The sequence below is a fragment of the Bos grunniens genome, chromosome 3 (genome assembly GCF_055505025.1).
Source record: "Bos grunniens cultivar Pamir isolate PY7600 chromosome 3, Bosgru_T2T1.0, whole genome shotgun sequence".
Taxonomy (NCBI): domain Eukaryota; kingdom Metazoa; phylum Chordata; class Mammalia; order Artiodactyla; family Bovidae; genus Bos; species Bos grunniens.
This window is the reverse complement of record NC_141167.1, coordinates 11,944,214-11,966,062: the sequence shown is the minus strand read 5'-3', so window position 1 is coordinate 11,966,062 and position 21,849 is coordinate 11,944,214. Positions and strand designations below refer to the sequence as shown.

General features: G+C 48.7%; 2 protein-coding genes across 4 annotated transcripts in view; both read left to right on the top strand.

The window, feature by feature from the left end:
* The first annotated feature begins 847 nt into the window (after positions 1-847).
* On the top strand, positions 848-6,638 carry MRPS15 (mitochondrial ribosomal protein S15). 2 transcript variants are annotated; one of them, XM_086379851.1, is made up of 8 exons: positions 848-1,085; positions 1,378-1,422; positions 2,344-2,419; positions 3,206-3,254; positions 3,726-3,810; positions 4,743-4,801; positions 6,046-6,237; positions 6,486-6,638. In XM_086379851.1, the coding sequence occupies exons 1-8, from the start codon at positions 950-952 to the stop codon at positions 6,621-6,623; spliced, it is 780 nt and encodes a 259-aa protein (XP_086235977.1). In that variant the 5' UTR covers positions 848-949; the 3' UTR covers positions 6,624-6,638. The 2 variants fall into 2 exon arrangements, with proteins under 2 accessions (XP_086235977.1, XP_086235985.1); XM_086379859.1 differs by having other exon boundaries at positions 2,344-2,549.
* Positions 6,639-11,849: 5,211 nt separating this feature from the next.
* OSCP1 (organic solute carrier partner 1) overlaps positions 11,850-21,849 on the top strand; it is a 29,204-nt gene continuing 19,204 nt past the window's right edge. For both annotated transcript variants that reach the window (XM_086379796.1, XM_086379786.1), the window contains exon 1: positions 11,850-12,060. In XM_086379796.1, the coding sequence (XP_086235922.1) occupies positions 11,949-12,060 (112 nt within the window). In that variant the 5' untranslated portion in view covers positions 11,850-11,948. The remainder of the gene's footprint in view (positions 12,061-21,849) is intronic.

Genomic DNA, 21,849 nt, shown 5'->3' with positions numbered 1-21,849 from the left:
ACTGTCTCAGTTAACCCTCTAACAACCTAAAATAAAGATACTGTTATTACCACCCCCATATCATGGAGTAAGTACACTGGAGCCCAGAAAGGTTGAGTGACTTGCCCACAGTGGCACAGCCAGCAAACAGCTGAGCTAGGATTCCAGCTGTCCAAAATCACCGACCTCAGTCACCACGCTACAATGCTGCCCGAGAAGAGGCTGAAACCCAGCAGTTCTTAGGGGCCCCATCCTGCACTCTCCGGGGAGAGGGAGAGAGGGGATGGAAATACTAGGTCGGGGGAAGAAGACCACTGACAGGCCCACGGGAAGCCCTTAGGATAACTCGTCAGGAAACTGGAGTGGGATTAAGGGCAGGATGCATGATCAAGAAAAGGTGGCATTAGAGTTGATACAGCACCGCACGCCACTAACAGGGCCAGGCAACCAAGCCCCTCCAGTCTTGCGCTGCTGCAGCTGCTGCTGCTGCTGCTACTGCTGCTGCTACTGCTGCTGCTAAGTCGCTTTAGTCGTGTCGGACTCTGTGCGACCCCATAGACGGCAGCCCACCAGGCTCCCCCGTCCCTGGGATTCTCTAGGCAAGAACACTGGAGTGGGTTGCCATTTCCTTCTCCAATGCATGAAAGTGAAAAGTGAAAGTGAAGTCGCTCAGTCCTGTCCGACTCTTAGCGACCCCATGGACTGCAGCCTACCAGGCTCCTCCGTCCACGGGATTTTCCAGGCAAGAGTACTGGAGCGCTATAGCTAACCAGACCTCTCCACTTGACCCAACTCCGCGTCATCACGGAGGCCTACCTGTCAATCCATCATCTCGGTCCTCATCTGCTCCGGTCTCGCAACTGCACTCGATTGGTCGAGCCGGAGCCAACATGGCGGCGCCCGTGTAACCCAGTCCGTACCGCGAAGGCGACGCGGCCGTGCGCGGGTCCATTGGGGGTCGGAAGTCACCATGCTGAGGGCGGCGTGGAGGGCGCTGAGTTCGATTCGAACCCAGGCAGTGACACAGCCCCCGGTCCTCGGGCTGCCGGGCGGAGGGTGCGCCAAGCTTCTCTCCGTCCAGCGGGACCTTCCCTCAAGTCCTGGAGGTGAGCTGAGGAGCCGGACAGCGAGAGTAGAGAAATAGGATTTGGAGGATATAGAGGGTATGAGGGGGAAGAGGCTACTGGGGGACGGTGTAGCGGCAGGAGAAAAAGTGGTGAGTGGGAAGAAGTGAGGTGAGGTGGGAGAGACATGGGGTATCCTGGTGCCGAAGAAATGCGGCGGCGGTTCGGCACAGAGGAAGGGTAATGCGACGGCCATAGACCAGAATCACGGCTGGACTGTTGAAGGAGACGGACCTAAGCCCCCCCGCCCTTTTTTTTTTTTTTTTTTGCGTAGGTCTCATCCTCCAGGCTGCCCGCGGATATGCCACCCAGAAACCAGGTAGGAACTGGATGCGACTTGAGGCGGAAAAGAGATTCAATTGCCTGGAAGGCTTGACGTGGTTACTTAGAGCCACCCAGAGGCAGGCGTGGAGGGGTGATGGTGCAGAGGTCCTGCGAAGAAGCCCACATTCACCTTGCAACAAAGTCGTGGGCCTGGATCCTGCATGAAGGGCAGGAGAAGGGGAGGATGGGAGCAGGAGCTTTTAGAGTGGGCGTGAGTGGAAATGAACCATTGAGAGGCAGGGGCCTTACACTACCGAGGCTTACCTAAAATACAGCGCCCTTCCCAGGTGGAGAGCCTGGTTTCCCATCCCCAGGTAGTCTGCATAGCTGTTCAGATTTCTCTTACTAGATCTTAATATTATTTGCTTAATATTATTAGTGTAATGGCAGAGCAGGGTCAGAGTGGAGAGGACAAGTGGATCTCTGCCTTGTCTCTCCCTCACCTGCAAGCACACACCAAGGCTGAGGCTTTCTTGTGATCTCTATCTGGTGTTTACCTTTCAGACATCTCCTTAAGTAAGCCCCTTATTTCATTCATGCAGTCAGCCAGTGAGTATTTGTAGAGTGCCTGTTCTGTGCTGAGCCACAGGACCAGACTGGGGGGGATTCAAAGGGAGTCAAACTCAGTCCGTCCACAGGAGGACCCATCCTAGCGGGACATCTGATAACTGTAGAGCCAGACAGGTGTGTGAGAGGCACAGGCACAGTACAGGGTCTTGGGAAAGGCTGTCTACTCCCAGCATGAAATATCAAGGCAGATGCCCACAAGATTTGCAGAGGAGAAACTGAACCCGGAGATACCAGTGCCTTGCTTGAGACCCTGGATGTCTCTGACAGAGGTGATGGGAAGAGCCAAGTCCGGGAGGATGGGCAGTGAGAGCTGACTTTGGGTGTTTTCCATCCTTGCACTTGACAGTCCAGCAAAGCCAAGAAGATGACCCGCCCCCTTCCATGCTGCTGAAGGACTACCAGAATGTCCCTGGAATTGAGAAGTAAGCAGGACGAAATCTCCTGAGGCAGAGAGCCCTGGGAGGATTGGCAAGGAGAGGGCTTCGAGGGAGATACCTGCTGGATCTGAAGCTTGACTGTGAAACAGGGCAGAGAAGCCCAGGCATGATGAGAGTGAGTGGGCAGGCGAGCCAGATGGAGCATACCTGCCTGCTGTTTTTATACTCTGGGTAAAGACCCTCTGCCATTAGATACCAAGGAGGCACCGTGCCTCACAGGTCTTTGTAGAAATCTTGCATCTCTCAATCCTGTGAGGGAAGACATGGTGTCCCCATTTTGTAGAGTATCAGACTCCCCAGTGTCATACAGCTTCTAAGGGGAATCAGGGCTGAAAGACATCAAAACCAGGCCCCTGTGTGCAGCCTCTGTCCTGTGCAGTGGGAGCTGGGCAGTCCGTCCAGTCCCTCCCACAGTGCAGTGTGACAGGAGAAAGAAACAATGACTGTAGAATTGGCGTGTCTCAAGACAGACTGGGCCATATCCCAGCTAAAATGGAAATCCTCTTTTGCCCTCCCTGCAATGAACCTGGAACACTCGAGCTGACAGCCCCAGTTTCCTGTTACCACATCATTGCATGTTCTCAGCCTAGCAGATCAGATCCATGCAGACTTTTAATTCCTGAGAAATGGCACCCCACTTCCAGAGAGGCTCCTGTTGTAAAAGAAATTTTTAACCATTCTTGCTTTTCAAACTAAAATGAAGACAGCATTGCTTCCCCTTCCCCCTTTCCCTCCACACCCGTCTCTCATTGCTGTGGTTTTTTCCCACAGGGTTGATGATGTTGTGAAAAGACTCATATCTTTGGAAATGGCCAACAAGGTGAGTGGCCTCTGCCAAGCTTTGACCTCTCTCTGTCCTCTGGAGACTCCCTCCTACCCTGCTAGCACCCCCCAGCCCATGCTTCTCAAGTCAGAGTGCTTATCCCACTGTCATGCTGTAGCCACTTGTCAGTACCCCAGACTGAGCATCTCCAGGGCAAGGACTAAGGGTACAGCTTGTTCCTCGTTGTACTCTTAGCACCTGACAAACAGTAGGTACTCGATAAAAATCTGATGCCCGCATGAGTGAGCAACGTTCATCCAGCATTCTTTGTCAGTGGCATTGGCCTTAGGCTCACCTAGATGTGCGCAGCCATGCAATTGGCCAGAGGCCATACCCCGATGAGCTGAGTGCAGTCAGTCCCTGAGCCTGTGGCCTGGTCGCTGTGACTGCAGCCCTGTACTTGGAGGCCTGAGGACCAGTTCTTAGTGGTGGCAGACCTCTCAGATTCTCTCTCTCTATCTTCAACAGAAGGAGATGCTAAAAATCAAGAAAGAGCAGCTTATGAGCAAGGTCGTGGAAAACCCGAAGGACACCAGCTCCCTGGAGGCTCAAAGTTGGTCGGGGGGGCCCTTGGGGAGTCGGGGTGCAGGATAGTCTGCTAGCTGGTACTTGGATTCAGGTCCCTCATCTGCATATACACTGGTATTAGATGTGGCTTAATAAAGGGAGAGACAGGAAGGACCAAGGAAAACTGGACTCTGTTTTCTGAGCTCTGTGATGTAGTCATATCTCTATATGAGCTCAGGTGACATTCCTAAGGAGCTTGTTCCTCTCTGTGCTCTGCGGCTAAGGTGATGTGAAAGGGCGCGTGGTCAGGGCCAATGTCCCCGCGCACTCTCTGCAGTGCTCCCAGGACTCAGTGTACTGCACACGGGAAGGGCCTTCTGTAGTGACAACCTCTCCTTGGGGCCATCTTCTGCTTTTGCCTTTGTCCCTATCTCTGCAACACAGGCTTGAGCCAAACAAGAGGATACCTGAAGGAAGGATGTTCTGAGGCTTTAAGAGATGAATGGGGAGCTGATAATTCTGAAAACTCATTAGTGAAAACACAGAGATAAGGATGGCAGCTGGGGGAAAGAGGCAAGGAGGAGACCCTTGACAGTTTGGGGATCTTCAGTTATTGCCTTAGCAAGGACCTCTGGGGCTGTATTGAATCTGTAACCATGAGAGCAGGCATTCCAGACTAAGTCCTGAATTTAATAGGAATGCTCTAAAGTTTTACCATTAAGAATGCTGATTTGGGGGTTTGGGGTTTGGCAATGAGACCTTCATAAGATTAAGGCACTTCCTTTCCTCAGGCTTTGCATTCTAAAGGCAAGATATTCCAGACTTTTGAGCTCTTAAAATTCAGACTGCTCTGGGAATGGTGGAGAGCGGTACAGGAGCTTCGGTGATTGTTATTCCTTGAGGCCTTAGGACATAACCGAGGTCTGGCCCTTCCTTCCTCTGTGCCTGTCTCTCATCCTCTGCGGTTTGTGGTTTCAGTTGTTGCCTTGACTGTCAAGATCCGCAGTTACGAAGAACACATGCAGAAACATCGAAAGGTAACCCCTGGGCCTCACTCAGAGCTAAACGTCAGCAGCTGTGGGGAGAGGCGCCTGAGCACTGAGGGGCTCCAGGTCCGGAGAAGCAACTTGAGCTGCCGGGTGGCCAGAGCAGCAGAGCACCCACCCCTCAGCTGCAGTGGGAAACGCACTTCCCTCCCGCCTCCGGGGGAGACAAGGGAGCCTTACAGGGCGGGCTGAGGTTTGTTAATGGTCAAGAAGAACACAAACGTCAGAGCAAGAGCACAGTGTGTGGCACACAGGGGCGCTCAGTAGTTGCTGAGTGTATGAGTGGGGTCAGATTGGCCTGGGTTCAAAACTCAGCTCTGCCACCGCCACTTGACTAGCTGTGGGTCTCAGGAAGTTACTTGTCCAAGCCTCAGTTCTCCTGTCTGTCAAATGGGGACTGAATCAGTACCTCCTGAGAGGATTGCAAGGACTGTATGAATATAATGGCAGCCAACCTGAGGCCTTATTTATAGGCCTCATACTAAATACTGTATGTGCACCAGTTCATTTAACCCTCATAACTCTTCTTTGTAGTACATTGTATGGAAGAATAATCTAGGTGGGGCATGATTAAGTTACCCCTGCAGGCACACCACTAGGAAATGCTGTGCTGGGACTTGAAACTTGGTGGTCTTGCTGCAGACCCACATTCCTAACCGGTCTGCCAGATCTCAGCACAGTGTCGGATGCAGAGCTGCTGTAATGAAGCAATTGCTGGTATTTTTAATAAACACACAGTTGTTAACACAAACTGGTCTGGCTCCACACCTGGTACCTCTCTTCCCTGAAGCTAGTTGAGCTGTTCCATGAGCTCAGAGTTGGAGTATGGACACCAACCCAACTGAGGAAGCAGTGTTTGTCTGCGGGCAGGGGTCTTCCTTGGCCTTCCCTCCTCCCACCCCAGCTGACAGTGTGCTGAGCTGTGGAGAGGCTGAGTGGGTGGGTGGAGGGGAAAGAGCATGAGATGTGGAGTCTGACCACCAGACTTGGATTCCAGACTGACCTCACACAAGGTCCTGACCCAGCACAGTTCTGAAATCTTTAATGAATCAGTTAACATCTTTGAGCCTTTATTTTCCCATCTGTAAAATGGGAGTGACACTGCCTAGCTCAGAGTTGCACTGATATTTGCCTAAGATTGTTTCAGTGCCATGGTAAAATGATCATGCTTTGTTTCTGTGAAGTGGCACCCACTTATTTACATAATACTCAAAGTAGTACCAATTCTCATACAGGACAAAGCCCACAAGCGCTATCTGCTGATGAGCATTGACAAGAGGCAAAAGATGCTCAAAAACCTCCGCAAGACCAACTATCCTGTCTTTGAGAAGACATGTAAGGAGCTGGGGATTGAGTACACCTTGCCCCCTCCGTACCACCGGAAAATCCACCGACGCTTGGCAACTAAGAAGGCTCTGTGCATTCGGGTACGATTCAGAACTGCTGCTTTGGTTGGTCCCACTCTAGGACTGTGGTGGCGAGAGCAGAGGGAGGGGTCATCTGAGTCCGAGCAAGGCGTGGAGCTGGGCCTGAGGCCTTGTGGTTCCCAGGTCACCAAGTCCATGGAGAAAGGCTGGGGTGACCATCTGAGGGAGTCATTCCCCACCCCAGCTGCTTCGAGTCTGCAGTTTTGCATAGTATTACAAAGGCTTATCCCATCCCCTCTTATCCCCAGGTTTTCCAAGAGGTTCAAAAGCTGAAGAAGCAAAAAAGGGCCTTAAAAACTGCAGCTGCAGCAGCCCAGAAACAAGGCCAGAGGAACCCAGAGAGCCCTTCTGAAGCCAGATCAGAGGCAATCAAAGAAACCCAATAAATGTTGATAAAGTCACGTCTTGCTGCCTTGAAGAATAACAGTAGAGAAGGTGGGGCTCCTTGTGGCCTGGGACAAGGAGGAATTCACTCATTCACGCAGCTCTGGGATTCTGGGGTGTCAGAGGCAGAGTCCCTGCCCTCAGGCACCACGGGACACATTCTCATCACACACCTCACACACACTCGGGTAAACAACCCCGTCTTCCAGGGGCCGTTCAGTGGAGGCGAGACCGAGTACACGGTGGCGCAGAGGAAGCAAGGCTGCCTGGCCGCGGGGTGAGGAGGCCAGTGTCCGACCGCCTCCAAGCAGTTGCCTGAAGGATGAGGGGCCGTTCACCAGGCGGGAGTGGGGCGGGAGGGCGTCCCAGGCAGGAGGGATTGCAAGTGCAAAGACAAGTGTACGAGCGTGTGCGGCACTCAAAAGAGCAGCAGAACTGGACACACAGCCTGACAGGTAGGCTCCAGCCGGGCTCTGCGAGGCTTCATGTGCTGGCTGGGAAGGAGTGATGATAACAGTCTGTGTTTCCACTACATCAACAGCAGCAGTGTAGAGCCGGACAGGACGAGGAGAGATCAGAGCGATTAATTGCGGGGAGGCAGGGGTGTTGGTGTTCAGACTGAGAATCTGATAAAAGTCTGTCCCTAAAACTGCACAGGTACAAAACATGGCTTATAAATTCTGGGGCATTACGGACAACTCCCCACAAAGCACACTCGTTTACACCAATTCAAGTGCCAAGGCCTTGAAGCCTGAGTATGCTTAGTATGTTTGAAAAACCCAAAGAAGACAGTGTGACTAAAGCTGAGCCAGCAAAGAGAAGAGTAGGAAGAGATGAGGTCAGAGGAGTTAGCAGAAACCAGATAATACAGAGCTTTGGGGGTGTATTAGTCTGTTCAGGCTGCTGTTTTAAAGTACTGTAAACTGAGTGGCTTAACAGATTTATTTTCTGTTCTGGAGGCCAGCAATTCCAACACCCAGGTGCAGGCTGATTTGGTTTCTGATGAGGAATCTCTTCCAGGCTTGTAGATGGCCACATCCTGACTATGTCCTCACATGTGGAGGGAGGCAGGAAAGTGGGGAGAGAGAGAAGGAGAAGAGATTGCTTTTGCCCTTCTCAGTTCAGTTACTGAGTCGTGTCCAACTCTGCAACCCCGTGGACTGCAGCACGTCAGGCCTCCCTGTCCATCACCAACTCCCGGGAGTCCACTCAAACTCGTGTCCATTGAGTCGGTGATGCCATTCAACCATCTCACCCTCTGTCATCCCCCTCTCCTGCCTTCAATCTTTCCCAGCATCAGGGTCTTTTCAAATGAGTCACTTCTTTGCATCAGGAGGCTAAAGTATTGGAGTTTCAGCTTCAGCATCAGTCCTTCCAATGAATATTTAGGACTGATTTCCTTTAGGATGGACTGGTTTGGTCTCCTTGCAGTCCAAGGGATTCTCAAGAGTCTTCTCCAACACCACAGTTCAAAAGCATCAATTCTTTGGTGCTCAGCTTTCTTTATAGTCCAACTCTCACATCCATGCATGACTACTGGAAAAACCATAGCCTTGACCAGACGGACTTTTGTTGGCAAAGTAATGTCTCTGCTTTTTAATATGCTGTCCAGGTTGGTGATAACTTTTCTTCCAAGGAGAAGAAAAGTTATTCTAATAAGGGCATTAATCCCCTCATGAGGGCTCTACCCTCATGACCTCACTTCATGACCACCTAAAGACCCCATCTCCAAATACCATCACATTGAGGGGTAGGGTTAGGGTTTCAACCTTTGAATTTGGGAAGAACAAATATTCAGTCCATAACACTGGGGGAAAGACCAGATTTCATGCTGAGCGAGAAAGGAAGCCAGAAAGAAAGGAAGGTGCATTATAGTGATGTCCAAAAGAGCAGCTGGAAACCAGAGCCAGGTTTTGGAGTTACCTTTAAGGTGACTGAAGCCATGGGTGTGAGTGAAATTGCTCAGGGAGGGAATGTGAGTGAAGAAAACAGGACCGTGTCCAGATGGGAAGGATGATTTCCGAGGGCATATCCTGAGTCAGGAGGAACAGCTGAGGTCAAGGGGAAGGTGACATGAGGGTGGAACAGAAGGCCTGGGGTCCTGAGGAATCAGAAGTGAGATGAAAGGGTCAGATACCACCTCCAGGAATAGGAGAGAATGCCTGTTATGGGACAGGACGTGAGTAGACACAGCTACTTTGGAGATGCTATGCTGGAGAAGAAGGCAAGAAAAGAACACATTCACAGATTCATGGAACAGGTTCTACAGGAAAGGCATTGTTTTAAATGTTGCATTAGTCACATTAACTCATGTAATCTTTAAAGCCACCTTTACCAAACTTCCCCCCCTGCCAACCCCACTGCCATATTAGCATAACTATCCTCATCTTACCATAAGAGAATTGGGACTCAGGCAATTTGTCCAAATTCACACAGCTAGTTAGAGACAGGCAAGAATTCAAGCCCGCATCTGTCTTGACTCGAAAGCCCATGTTCTGTTCATGATACCACACTGTCTAGGGGGAAAAGTGGTCTGAGAAGCTCTGGGAGGAAACTACACTGAAACAAACTCAAATGCTTTTAGCAACCAGGCAGATAGCATAATGCATGAAGGCCAAGAGTAAGATAATGATGCTAAGCTGCTCGTTACAGTCCCATCCTAGTTATAGTCCCTTTTAAGACAGTGCACAGACCAGCCAAGATCAAATCAAAGCCCTGGGCTGCTAGCTTTCAATCACTGTATAGTATCCACTGAGATGTCAGTTAAGCACCAAAAATTCTTCATGATGAAGCAGTTTCAGTGGAGTGGAGAGAGCTGAATCCAATGGCAATGAAGTGGGTGATGATGATGGGGGAAATTGAGGTTACAAGAGTAGACTATTCTCATAAAACCTCGGCTTTGAAAGGAAGGAAAGTGGACTCCAGAAGGTGTGGGAAAGACTTGAGCTTATATGTTAAGGGAAGACTTTGCAGTGGTGGGTGTGGTTATCAGTAAGAGGAGGTGATGCTCCAAAGAGAAGATGACGCTAATGAGTTTGAGTTCAACTGGATTACGAAGTATTAAGGGAGTGCAGAAGAGGTCTCTGGAAAGGCAGTTAGAGCCAGAGTGTACAGGCTTGAATGCCTCACAAAGGCATTTCACCTGTGTTCTGCCAAAGAGTAGAAAGCCACCAAAGGGATGTCATGCCGAAAGCCTGACAGGTGTCTTCTGAAATTTAGCCTAGCAGCCAGGCCTGTGGAAGTGAGAAAAGAGCAGTTAATATGGAGAAACACGGTAATGCAGACAAAAAGAAAGAAATGTGAGAACGATTTTGGTGGGAAAAGCAGAATTGGTGAATGATAGTAAGACCCAGGGGGAGGGACCTGGAAAACCACGCTCAGGTTTCAAGTCTGAGTGGCTGGAGGGGAAGATGATTAGTAGGTTTTAGAAGCACTGAAATTTACAGAAATGGTTGCTTATCAAAGTAAAAACGTAAAAACAGCAGATGATGAGAAGGTGATCCCGGAGCTCCAGATGAAGATGAAGAACGTGGTCACAGCCCTCAAAACAGAGAAGTGGACGGTAGGCCTGCTTAACCGTGCGGGAGCTTCGGAGCGCACAGCATGCACCCTGAACAGGCCTGGCTTGCTTCCCGGTGCATGAAACAAGGGGCTTCACGCCATGTGGCTTTTAGGGAGGAAATGCAAATAATTCAAGGACCTCTGGTACATCCCCCACCTGAAAGTTACCATTTTGCTGAGGGCTTGCCTGGCATTTTGCATGATTTCAGTGATTCCTCTCCGCAACATGGGGAGATGGCTGTCCCCTCCATTTTCCAGTGTGAGGAAGCCGAGGTTCAAAACAACTGCCCCAAGTCACACAGCAAGGAAACTGCAGAGCAGGGATTCAAACCCAGGTCAGCCTGGAGAAGAAAAGGTCAACCCACTCCAGTATTCTTGCCTGGAGAAACCCAGGGACAGAGGAGCCTGGTGGGCTACAGACTATGGGGTCGCAGGAGTAGGACATGACTTAGCAACTAAACCACCAAACCACCACCTACAAAGGTGTTGCAGGAAGGGGGACCCCTTCCAGGGCCCAAAACTGGGCTCTTGTCTAACACTCGGAAATGAATTGTCCAAGGAGACACATGTGCTGACAAAGTAAGAGATTTTATTGGGAAAGGGCAGCCAGGTGGAGAGCAGTAGGGTAAGGGAATCCAGGAGAACAGCTCTGTCACATGGCTTGCAGTCTCGGGTTTTATGGTGATGGGATTAGTTTCCGGGTTGTCCTTAGCCAATCATTCTGACTCAGAGTCCTTCCTGGTGGCGCATGCCTTGTTCAGCCAAGATGGATGCCAGAAAGATTCTGGGAAGTGGTCAGACAGATGGTGTCTCCTTTTGACCTTTCCTGAACTCTTTTGGTTGGTGGAGGCTTATTAGCTCCCTGTTCCTTACCAGGACCTCCTGCAGAAAAACGACATGCAAATGGCTACTGTGGTGCCTGGCCAGGGTGGGTGGTTTCAGTGCTTCCCATAACAAAGGTATAAAAGAATTGACTTCTAACCAAACTGAATCAAATGATTCTCATATTTGTCAGGATCACGAATCTGCCAATTCCTTTGAACTTACTGAGAAAGTCTATTAGAATGGAAAATCTGATTTAATTTGAAAATTGTGTTTTGGCTTTTGTTGGTAAAATTACACGATATAAATAATTTTGAAGCTAATGTGATGATCATATTAAAAATTACTTAACAACAACAACAGGCCTGTCTGCCCACAGTCTGCTCTAAAAGAGTTTGGCTCGGGTTTTGTGGATCAGAGGGTAAATCTGCCTGCAATGCAGGAGATCTGAGTTCGATCCGGATGGGAAAGATCCCTGGAGAAGGGACTGGCTACCCACTTCAGTATTCTTGCCTGGAAAAATCCCATGGACAGAGGAGCCTGGCGGGCTACAGTCCACAGGGTCACAAAGAGTCCGCCAGGAATGAGGCGGCAAACACTTTCATTTTCCTCCTTTAGGGGCACGTGAGCACTCCGCCCTGGCGGGGAAAGGGTGGCCACCCTGCCGATCCTCGCCCACCCTCCGGGTCTTAAGAAATTCAAAACCGGCGCTCAGGGCCATAGGCCGGCAGGGCTCCGTCCAATCAACCCCGTAGGTCTCCGCTGCCCCGCCCAGGACGCGCTCGCCCCCGGGTGCCTCCCAACAAACGGCCTGGTGATTGGCCTTCTTTGCCGCCTGCCGCGTCGCCTAGCAACCGGGCTTCGGGGACGCGGCTGCGGGACCTCCAGGCCTCTGGCTACTAAACCTGGAGGCTCTGTACCAGACGCGCTGGTTTTCCGGCACCATGTCCATGCGGACGCTACCGCTGCTCTTCCTGAACTTGGGCGGGGAGATGCTTTACATCCTGGACCAGCGGCTGCGGGCCCAGAACATTCCCGGAGACAAGGCCCGCAAAGGTGAGAGGCTCCCGGCCCGCACAGCCAGCCCCGACCCCCTCAGCCAGACCGCTATAGCCAAGCGCCTTTACAGATTGACCAACACCCCTGCACTCTGCGCTCTCATAGCCGGGGACCTCTTTCATAACCCACAGCCCCATCCAGGCAGAACCCCTCGTCAGCACAGTCCCCAAAAGATCGTTTCACCACAGAGAGATTTAATACCCCCATTGAGTATTATGAGGGTACCTGACCTCCCCCCATTTACTCATCCCCTTAAACTGGAGATGGTTTCCCAATCTCTCTTGACAATTGATCCCTCCCAAATATGAGCGTCCCAGTGCCCCACCCCTGGTGGCACACTGCTAGTCGGAGCATCCTCTTTCCCCCCAGGGAACCTTCTGAGTCTCCATTCCTCTGTGCAGTATCCTCCTTCACAAACCGCAGGCCAGTCTTGCTAAGTTCAGAAGCTATTTCTAGAAAGGTGGGCATCTGAAATAACATGGATAAATAAGAAAATATAAGAAGGTTGTCTTTTCCCTTCACAATTGTTTGGAGAGAATGCAGTTGTGGAAATAATTATATGAGAGTTTCTAAAATGCAAAATCTGCCTCCCATACACACCACATCTAACCATAGAGAAATGGCCACCCAGAACTCTCTGCCACCCTTTTTCTCTCCTTCTCAACCAACAGCTGTTTTTACTAAGTTTCCTGGGATTAAGTATGAAGGAAATACTGTATTTGAAGATAGAGAAAGGAAAGTTGGTATAAAGGTAACTGACATCGCCGCTGATTCAAATATTTACTGTCTCCAACAGTCTCCGTATGTCAATTGATGTTCAGCGTACAAATGCAGATGTTCACTGTTGTATCTGTTCAATTGAGTCCAAGTCCATGCATAAAGAGAAAGAGCTCCCTATAGCATACCCCCTCCATTAATTCTGTACGCTGCTGCCGGTGAGCATTCTAACATTTGAATCTGTCCGTACACCTTGCAATTTAAAACCCTTTGTCAGCTTCCCACTGCTGTCTGGATGGAGGCCAAGTCGTTGGCAGGGCGTTTCAGGGACCTTCCTGATCTGACCCCCTGTCCACCTCTGCAGTCCCAGCTTCCACCGCTGCCTGCCTCCTGCTGTGTATCTTAATACCAAACTGCTTGTAGGTCTCCATTTAAAGCATGCTCACTCATGTTTCCATGCTGGTAATTCCCATTCTACCCCAACGCTCCCATTTCCATGCTAGTCACTTCCCTTCCATCCTACATTATTCAGCTTAAGAATCATCTCCTCATCTCCACATGGGAAACGGCCTGCACATACTCCCATACCAGATCTGTGCCCCGCCTCAACCTTATCGCTAGCCATGTTATACTGCAATGGTCTGCATATGTGTCTGTCTCCCCAACGCGATTATCTTATTCACCTTTGTACTCCAGCGCCTAGCATCATGCCTGCAACTGAATAAACTAGTGCTCAGTAAACATTTGTTGAACTACTGTTTGATATTACATTGCCATTTTTCCCTCAAGAGGGTTCTGTTTTCCTTGGTGCTATGTTATGTGATTTCCTTTAGGCTTTTGGCACCAGTGAGCTGATAGGTAGTGCTTGGACTAGTGGTCTGCAGTCTTGGAAGGCAGGATACATTAGCACTCCAGCTGTCTGGAGTCATACAGATATGGTTCCCAATTCCAGCTTTGGCATTTAACTAGTTGTATGACCTTGGAGTGTAAACTCTGTATGCCTGTTTCTTTCTCCATAGAAGGGGAATAATAAAATATACCTCACAGTGACATTGTAAAGATCGAATGAGGTGATGAACTTAACATGTTTAACACAATGAGTCGCAGGTGTGGTCTTTCAAGAGGCGGTCTGGGCAAGACCCTGTGATTATACTAAGGGACTGGCTTCCTTTTTGTTCAGGAGCTGCAGTCCTGGGTTTGCTTGGGACAGCCTCAGGGAGTTCCAGCCATCTTCCGTAATTCATGTTCACACACTTTCCCTCCACCGTCGACTTGTGTCAGATGCCATTGAGGTGCTGGGCAGAGCCTCATGCAGCCCTTCTGTGCATCCTCCGGAGGTAGGGCTTTTGATCAGTCTTTCCAGTAACTGATTCTAAACCTGGGGGATATGTCTTCCTGATGCAATAGCAACAAATACTTATTAAGCACTTAACCATGTACCATGGACTTCTCTGAACACCTTAATCCCCACAACTATCCTATCATGTAGGTAATACTATATCCCCGTTTTACAGATGGGGAAAGCGAGGTCCATTTGCCCAGGTTTACGTAACTGGTAAGAAGGAAGAGTCATGGATTTGAACCCAGGTCATCAGGCTCTAGAGCTCATACTCTTCACCCACAACCTTCACGGCTGCTCTGTCCTTCCACACTCCAGAGGACTACATCAGAATCTTTGTGGAGGGAATGGGGTAGGGAGGGAGTTGGAAGGTTGGGAGGGAGAGGCTTGAAAAAAAAATCCAGGGTACCCACTGGTCTCATCAAAGAAATGACAGAAAGTAGTTGGTTGATGAGGACATGCAGAAAATAGAACGAGAAAACAGGGCAGAGGGTGTGAGATCCAAAGCAGTCAACTAGTCCTCACTGAAGCTCTGGATGGAAATCGTATTTCTTCTAGAAGTTTTCACTGTCTTAAACAACTAATTGGTCTCCTGGAGCCCATCCCACTCCCTTAAGTCCAGGGCCGATCTTGCAGTTTCTCCCCAGAAGGCAGCTTGCTCTAGTTTAGCCTTCAACAGAAAGGAAGTGCTCTGTCTGTGGGGCAACTTCTGACTGTTGCATACTGAATGAGGTCCCACGTTTAAGCAATTGCCAGAATAATAAAAAGTTGCCTTTGTCTCACTCCCTGAAGATCCCCTGGAGAAGGGAAAGGCTACCCACTCCAGTATTCTGCCCTGGAGAATTCCATCGACTGTATAGTCCATGGAGTTGCAAAGAGTCAGACACGACTGAGCAACTTTCACTCACTCACTCTTACAAATACTCATAAGCAAGGCCCTCTTACCATTTGTTTGCCTTCCTCATTTGACAGAAGGGGAAACTAAGGCATGGGGCTATTAAGTGATTTTCCCAAGATATGCAGATTACAGAGGAGTACTGAGCAACCGAGTGCTGTGAAATACTATATTTATTTTTATAGTTCCAATTTCACAGGAAGCTCTGGATAAGCCTTGAGCCTACCTCCCACTCAAAATATAAGTAAAGTGGAATTGTCACAAACACGTCATCCTTCTTTACCTTCCGGGATCCTCAGAAGGAAGAGGGCCAGGAGCACACACAGCTCGACAGCGACCTCTGCTGGAGCTGAACAACGCTGCCTGCAGGTGTTCCTGGTAGCCCTGGGCATGTGTTCGCCGGCTCTTTTTTTTTGGTTAGCAGCAGGTAATCACTCTCCCTTAGGGTTGGTGAGCCCCTGGCACCCCCTCTGTTGCCAAACACACCTTCAAAAGGGTTGCAGCTCTATCTCTGTGAATTCCCACGAGCCTATCAGGGAAGACCACCTGTAAAATAAATGCCCTGAAATGACAGATGTGGACATTATGCCAAAGCAGCCAGCATCTGCTCAAAGAAGGCTAGAGTCTTGGTGCTGCTTCCCCAGTGTTTTCTCTCCAGAACCCTGTAACTCTGTGGGAGAAAGATGGTGAATTTTCCCAGGGGAGTCTGACCCCGCAGTAGGAACCCTTTGTGGCTAGTCAGGACATGGCACTCGCTGTGCTTTCAGGAGGGTCCCTTAGGAGCTGTGGGCATTGTGTACTGAAGGCACATATATGCTAATTCAGAGAAGGCGATGGCACCCCACTCCAGTGCTCTTGCCTGGAAAATGCCATGCACGGAGGAGCCTGGTAGGCTGCAGTCCATGGGGTCTCGAAGAGTTGGACATGACTGAGCGACTTCACTTTCATTTTTGACTTTCAAGCATTGGAGAAGGAAATGGCAACCCACTCCAGCGTTTTTGCCTGGAGAATCCCAGGAACGGCGGAGCCTGGTGGGCTGCCGTCTATGGGGTCGCACAGAGTTGGACACGACTGAAGCGACTTAGCAGCAGCAGCAGCATGCATGTTATAACCTCAGGAGTCACTTCTCAAACAATTTAGTGCAAATGTTCCCAAAATACACCAAACTACAAAATGATTTTCAAATGTGGTTGTGGGTAGAACTCTGTTTATCCATGAGTGGTTTTAGATTGAAATCTCTCCCAAAAAATCAAGGAAAGAAAAAAAAAGGCTCATCACGAGCCTTTATGGGTGGCGCCCAAAATTCTGAAGTAGAGAAAGCAGAACTAGGAGAGAAGTTGGATAAGTGTTTGATGTGTCTATTTTATCCCAACAATCCTACTGGGTGGGTGCAATTATGATCCCCATTTCACAGATGAAGAAACTGAGATTACACAAGCTGCTTGAAGTTATACAGCCAGTAAACAGTAGAGCCAGGTCTCAGCCCATTAAAGGGTCATGATTCTCACAGATTTCTCTGCTGCTGCTGCTAAGTCATGTCAGTCGTGTCCGACTCTGTGCGACCCCATAGACGGCAGCCCACCAGGCTCCCCTGTCCCTGGGATTGTCCAGGCAAGAACACTGGAGTGGGTTGCCATTTCCTTCTCCAATGCTTGAAAGTGAAAAGTGAAAGTGAAGTCGCTCAGTCATGTCCGACTGTTCGCGACCCCATGGACTGCAGCCCACCAGGCTCCTCTGTCCATGGGAGTTTCCAGGCAAGAGTGCTGGAGTGGGTCGCCAGTGCCTTCTCCCTAGCCAAGTACATTTTTCCTTATTTGGCCTCTTCTTGGTATTTCCCTGTCTACCTTTGTCCTCAGGAGCTTTCTGTACAGTGGTCCCATCATTATTTCCCTCTTTTTACATGGAAGTCATACCTCTCTGTATAAAAGGTAAATCAGAAACAGTTTCTTTCTGTTAATTTATATTTCTAGTTTTTCGTTTTTTTTAATATGAGTAGTTCTGTAAATAGTGAGTAGTTCTGAGTAGTTCTAGAAAGAGAACTCTTGCATTAATAAGAGAATCAGGTTGTAAAGAAAGAAAATTCTTTCTGTCCTGTTCTCAGGATTATTCTTCCTTGTGGAAGTTAGTGTTTTTAAAAGGCTTATTTTGAAAGATGTCTACTCTCAGAGCGTTAGAGTGGATGGCTTCTTGAACCTTTCAAGGTAAACCCCAGGTTATTTCATCCTCCTGAGCTTCCTCTCCACCTGGGCCACCCTCTATAAGATACAGCCTCCCTAGGGCTTTTTTGGAACTTTTCATTTATCCATCAGCCTTTAAAAAGCTTCAAATGGAAGGCAGAGTGTTTGCATTAAACATTAACCCAAACATGAAACAGAAAGCTTCGTAAGCCAGATTGTTGCAAGTGGTATTTTTAAAGCCTCGTTGAAAATAACATTCTTGCTTCATGAACTGGTGTTTTCTTTTTATATGCTTCGTGTAGATGAATGGACAGAGGTGGACAGAAAACGAGGTACGCTACCTTGGGGCTGCATGTCTTCAGTCTGCATCCGCAGGGTCACCCAGTCCTTCCTCAGTGGGGCTTAGAGTGGGACCACTCTAGACATTTCCAAGTAAAAGAATAGGCGTGAGTTTCTCTTTAGCTGAGATATTGGTTGTACAGTTGAATCTTTAAATACAGCATGAAAGATGAAAACCAAGCAAATATTAGTCAGAGAACCATATTGCACCCGAGGCATTGTCCCTTTTCACAGTTCCAAGCTTTGCAAGGACACCTGCGACAATAGCTGCATTTCCAGGTGGGCTGTCCTATTTAGTCGTCCTTAAAGAATTCTGTGATAGCATCATGTAGCCAAAGAGCTGTTGAGCACACAGAGATATCTGTTGAGCAGCTGAGAAATGTGGAAGCATGTGGCTGCATGGCCGTCAGGCTTGAGCACAGAAGGCATGACACGCGTGCACTGTGGTCTTATCACGCCACATCTTCAGTTTCCCCTTCACCTACAGCCAACAGCACGCCTGAGAAAGCTGTTGAGTCCTCAGAATAAAACCGCCGCCTTTCTCACCTTTAAATGTCATTATCTGACCCTGGGTATAGTCTATGCATGTCATCAGCCATCAGCCTCGATGTTTTAAGTGCTCTCTCCACACTGAGTACGCAGAGGAGATAAAGTGTAGTATTTAAGAGCACAGGCACTAGAATCAAACAGCCCGCTCTCTTTTCAGCTCCACCCCCTGCTGTGTGACCTTGGACTTTAACCTCTCGAAAACTCAGTTTTCTCCTTTGATACAATAAGGTGATACTTCAGCAAATGCTTTGTCCAGCCCACCCCCACTAGCCTTTTGTGCTTGTTTGCTATCATTTCAGTTTCTTAAATTGGTTTATAGTCTGATTAGGTTTGCCTTGGTTTTGAGAAACTTGAGTATTCTTAAATCTCTGTTCTTTTCCTTTTCAAAGCCCTAGCAACTGGGGGTGAGGAGCGGGGTACCCTTCAAAATCATTTGATTATTTATTTATTTAAATAAGATAATGAATGGAAAGTTCTAAGCCCAAGACTTACAACATAATAAGGGTTCAAAACATGGTAACCACCCAGAAATAGTAGCTTCTCTTTTTTACCCTTGGTTTCAAGTTGTGTATTCCCATAAACAATAAAATTTACAGAAGTACTAGTTAAAAACACAGTTGCTTTCATCAAGAGAATTACTTCATCAGGCCAGGCTCAAAGAAAACTCCAATCGAAGTGGTTGGTATAGTTTTATAATATTTCACAACCGTCTCTCACCACTTCTCAAGCAATTTTTGGCCCACCTCTTGATGCACTGCAGAATTTCAGGTGAAAAGTATGGATTTTGAAGACTTTTTGTGTAACTGAATCACTGGAATTTATCTTATATATCCAAAAATAATAAGCAGAAACTGACTTCATAATCCAAACCCAGGATTAGAAGCCCGATACGTTAAGAACTCAGTTACTGACCCTTCCAGTGCACCCATGAAAAACCACCCCTCCACACACCTGGCTTTAGTCTCCTGATGAAATCTGGCTTCTAGCACATTCCTGCCTCATGCAATTATGCCGAGCTCATGTGAGTGCCAAAAACGAACACCAAGACTAACTTACAGATCAGGTTAAAACTTCCCAGAGGACTTTGCTGGTGGTCTAGTGGTTAAGAGTCCACCTTGTAATGCAGGGGGTGTGGGTTCCATCCCCAGTCAGGGAACTAAGATCCCACGTGCCGCAGAGCAGCTCAGCCCACACGCCACAGCTACTGCGCCCGCCAAGTGCCACAACCAGGAGTCTGTGCACCACGATGACAGACCCTGCAACTAAGATGGAGCCAAATAAAATAAATATTATTTTTTTAAAAAAACTGCTGAGGTTTAGCATAAATAGGGTGTGGGCTGCTACTCTTGGGCAAGGATAACATTCGCTTCCTCTCTGCCCACACCACCCCCCCACGTCCGGCAGACAGTAGGCCCACGTCAGCAAGTGCCAGCTGAAGCACACTGTGAGGTGTAAGCATGTTCATTTGTGCCCCCATGCTCCTTCCAAAAAATTAAATCAAGGTGGGTGCCCTGGGTGCCAGGACCCAACTGCAAAACTGCCATCTCCCCTTGGGGGCATTTGTGTTCACTGCTCTGCCCATGGGGACAGAGCCTGCCATACTCTCTTCCCAGCAGGAGAACTTTCTGGAAGTTCTATGCAAGAAGCCACGGTGATACAGAGCTTATTCACTTCCCAAAGAAAAGGCTTCACTTTGCTTTTTACTTTGCCAGAGTGGCTGACAAATTACCTTGGGGCTTTCTTTCTTTTAGAACTGGCTTATTTAGGTCTAAGCTATTTTCCTAGATCTTGCTAAAGGCTCAAAGACCCTAGAGACGTGACTCAGCACCTCAGTGCACGGGAGCTCTTTGTAATCATGAACATAATCAGAGCTGATGTGATTCTTTAATGTGAGTTCTTCCTCTTTGGCACTCCTCCCAGGCCTCCATAAACCTATGGAAAATTCTTCAAATTCCCTCTTTTTTGAGGCCTTATATGTGGCTTTCTGTGTGCAGCTATTTCATGCAACTCTACATTTATATAGGCTGCAGTAAGAAAGATATCAGAAAGTCCAATTTATTGCAGACCCTTGCTTGTTTTGGAGAGGGAAATGGCAATCCACTCCAGTATTCTTGCCCAGAGAATCCCAGGGACAGAGGAGCCTGGTGGGCTGCTGTCCATAGGGTCGCACAGAGTCGGACATGACTGAAGCGACTAAACATGCATGCATGCAGTGGAGAAGGAAATGGCAACCCACTCCAGTACTCTTGCCTGGAGAATCCCAGGGATAGAGGAGCCTGGTGGGCTGCCGTCTATGGGGTTGCACAGAGCTGGACACGACTGAAGTGACTTAGTAGCAGCAACAGCAGCAGCAGCTTGCTTGTTTAGGTCGAAGGCCAAAGGCCATGCTTGAGGCAAACCCAGAAGGGTTCCTGGGTCTCCAGGCTGTGCACAGTAGGGAGAGGTTAGTGCACTTTGAATGCACGCTGGCCTGGACTGAAACTGTCCCATATGAGGGATACCCTGTGTTGGTAATGGATCTGCTTCTTCCTCACTGATGGGATGGGGTCTAGAGTAAAATACAGAGGTCAAGTGTGAGTCCAGTACTTCCGAAAGCAGTCACACTCACTCAGTTTGTTCTTTCGTGTCAGGGTGGGAGTGGGGAGAGGGGGTGTTTCCCTCCCCGCCTTGCTCTATAACCCTTCCATTTAAGATTTAAGTGCAGCTAGCCCTCAGCTCCCCACTTCTCCCCAAAACTGCTCTTTGAGATGCTTTAAAATGCTGGCCTGAGCCCTCAGGGTACTTCTGTCAGTTACTTACAGATAGAAAGAGTTTCTGAAATCATGACCTTGCTTCACTGTCTAAGATACAAGGGTGACCGTGGGTCACCTGCTGTGTCCTTTGTGTGGCAAGAGGAGAGATCTGTATCTTTCAGCAATAATCACTCACGTGATTTTGTGTCATTATTTTAAGTACCCAGTTTTCTTTCAGATTTTAATTACTATGAATGTATAGTCTCAGCATCCATATACAGTCACCTTTAGGCAGGAATATATCTGGATTAATTAAGAATAATCTGCATTCAACCATATCTGTTTCTATTTCTTGTACCAAATGGTTTTCCTAGCCCTCAAATGATGTTATTTGAGTACCACAAAATATCTAAATGAATGAGTGAATGAAGACCTAGAATTAGAGATACTTAGCTTCCCTGGTAGCTCAGCTGATAAAGAATCTGCTTGTAATGCAGGAAACCCCAGCTCAATTCCTGGGTCAGGAAGATCCCCTGGAGAAGGGATAGGCTACCCACTCCAATATTCTTGCCTGGAGAGAACCCGCATGGACAGAGAAGCCTCGCAGGCTACAGTCCATGGGGTTGCAAAGAGCTGGACACAACTGAAGCGACTAAGCACACTAGGACCTTTTATTCTCGCCACCGGGACATTTTCCATCTGAACAACAGTATGGGACATATCACTACCGTATGATGTCAATATTATAGAGCATATAGAGAAATTAAGACATCCTTAAATGGTGTTATGGAGAAGGAAATGGCAACCCACTCCAGTACTCTTGCTTAGAAAATCCCACGGACAGAGGAGCCTGGTAGGCTGCAGTCCATAGGGTCGCGAAGAGTTGAAGAGTCGGGCATGACTAAGCGACTTCACTTTCACTTTTCACTTTCATGCATTGGAGGAGGAAGTGGCAACCCACTCCAGTGTTCTTGCCTGGAGAATCCCAGGGATGGGGGAGCCTGGTAGGCTGCCGTCTATGGGGTTGCACAGAGTCGG

Coding starts and splice junctions, on each gene's coding strand:
- MRPS15 (XM_086379851.1), top strand. CDS start 950: ATGCTGAGGGCGGCGTGGAGGGCGCTGAGTTCGATTCGAACCCAGGCA. Junction 1,423..2,343: donor ATATGCCACCCAGAAACCAG/GTAGGAACTGGA, acceptor TGCACTTGACAG/TCCAGCAAAGCCAAGAAGAT. Junction 2,420..3,205: donor AATGTCCCTGGAATTGAGAA/GTAAGCAGGACG, acceptor TTTTTCCCACAG/GGTTGATGATGTTGTGAAAA.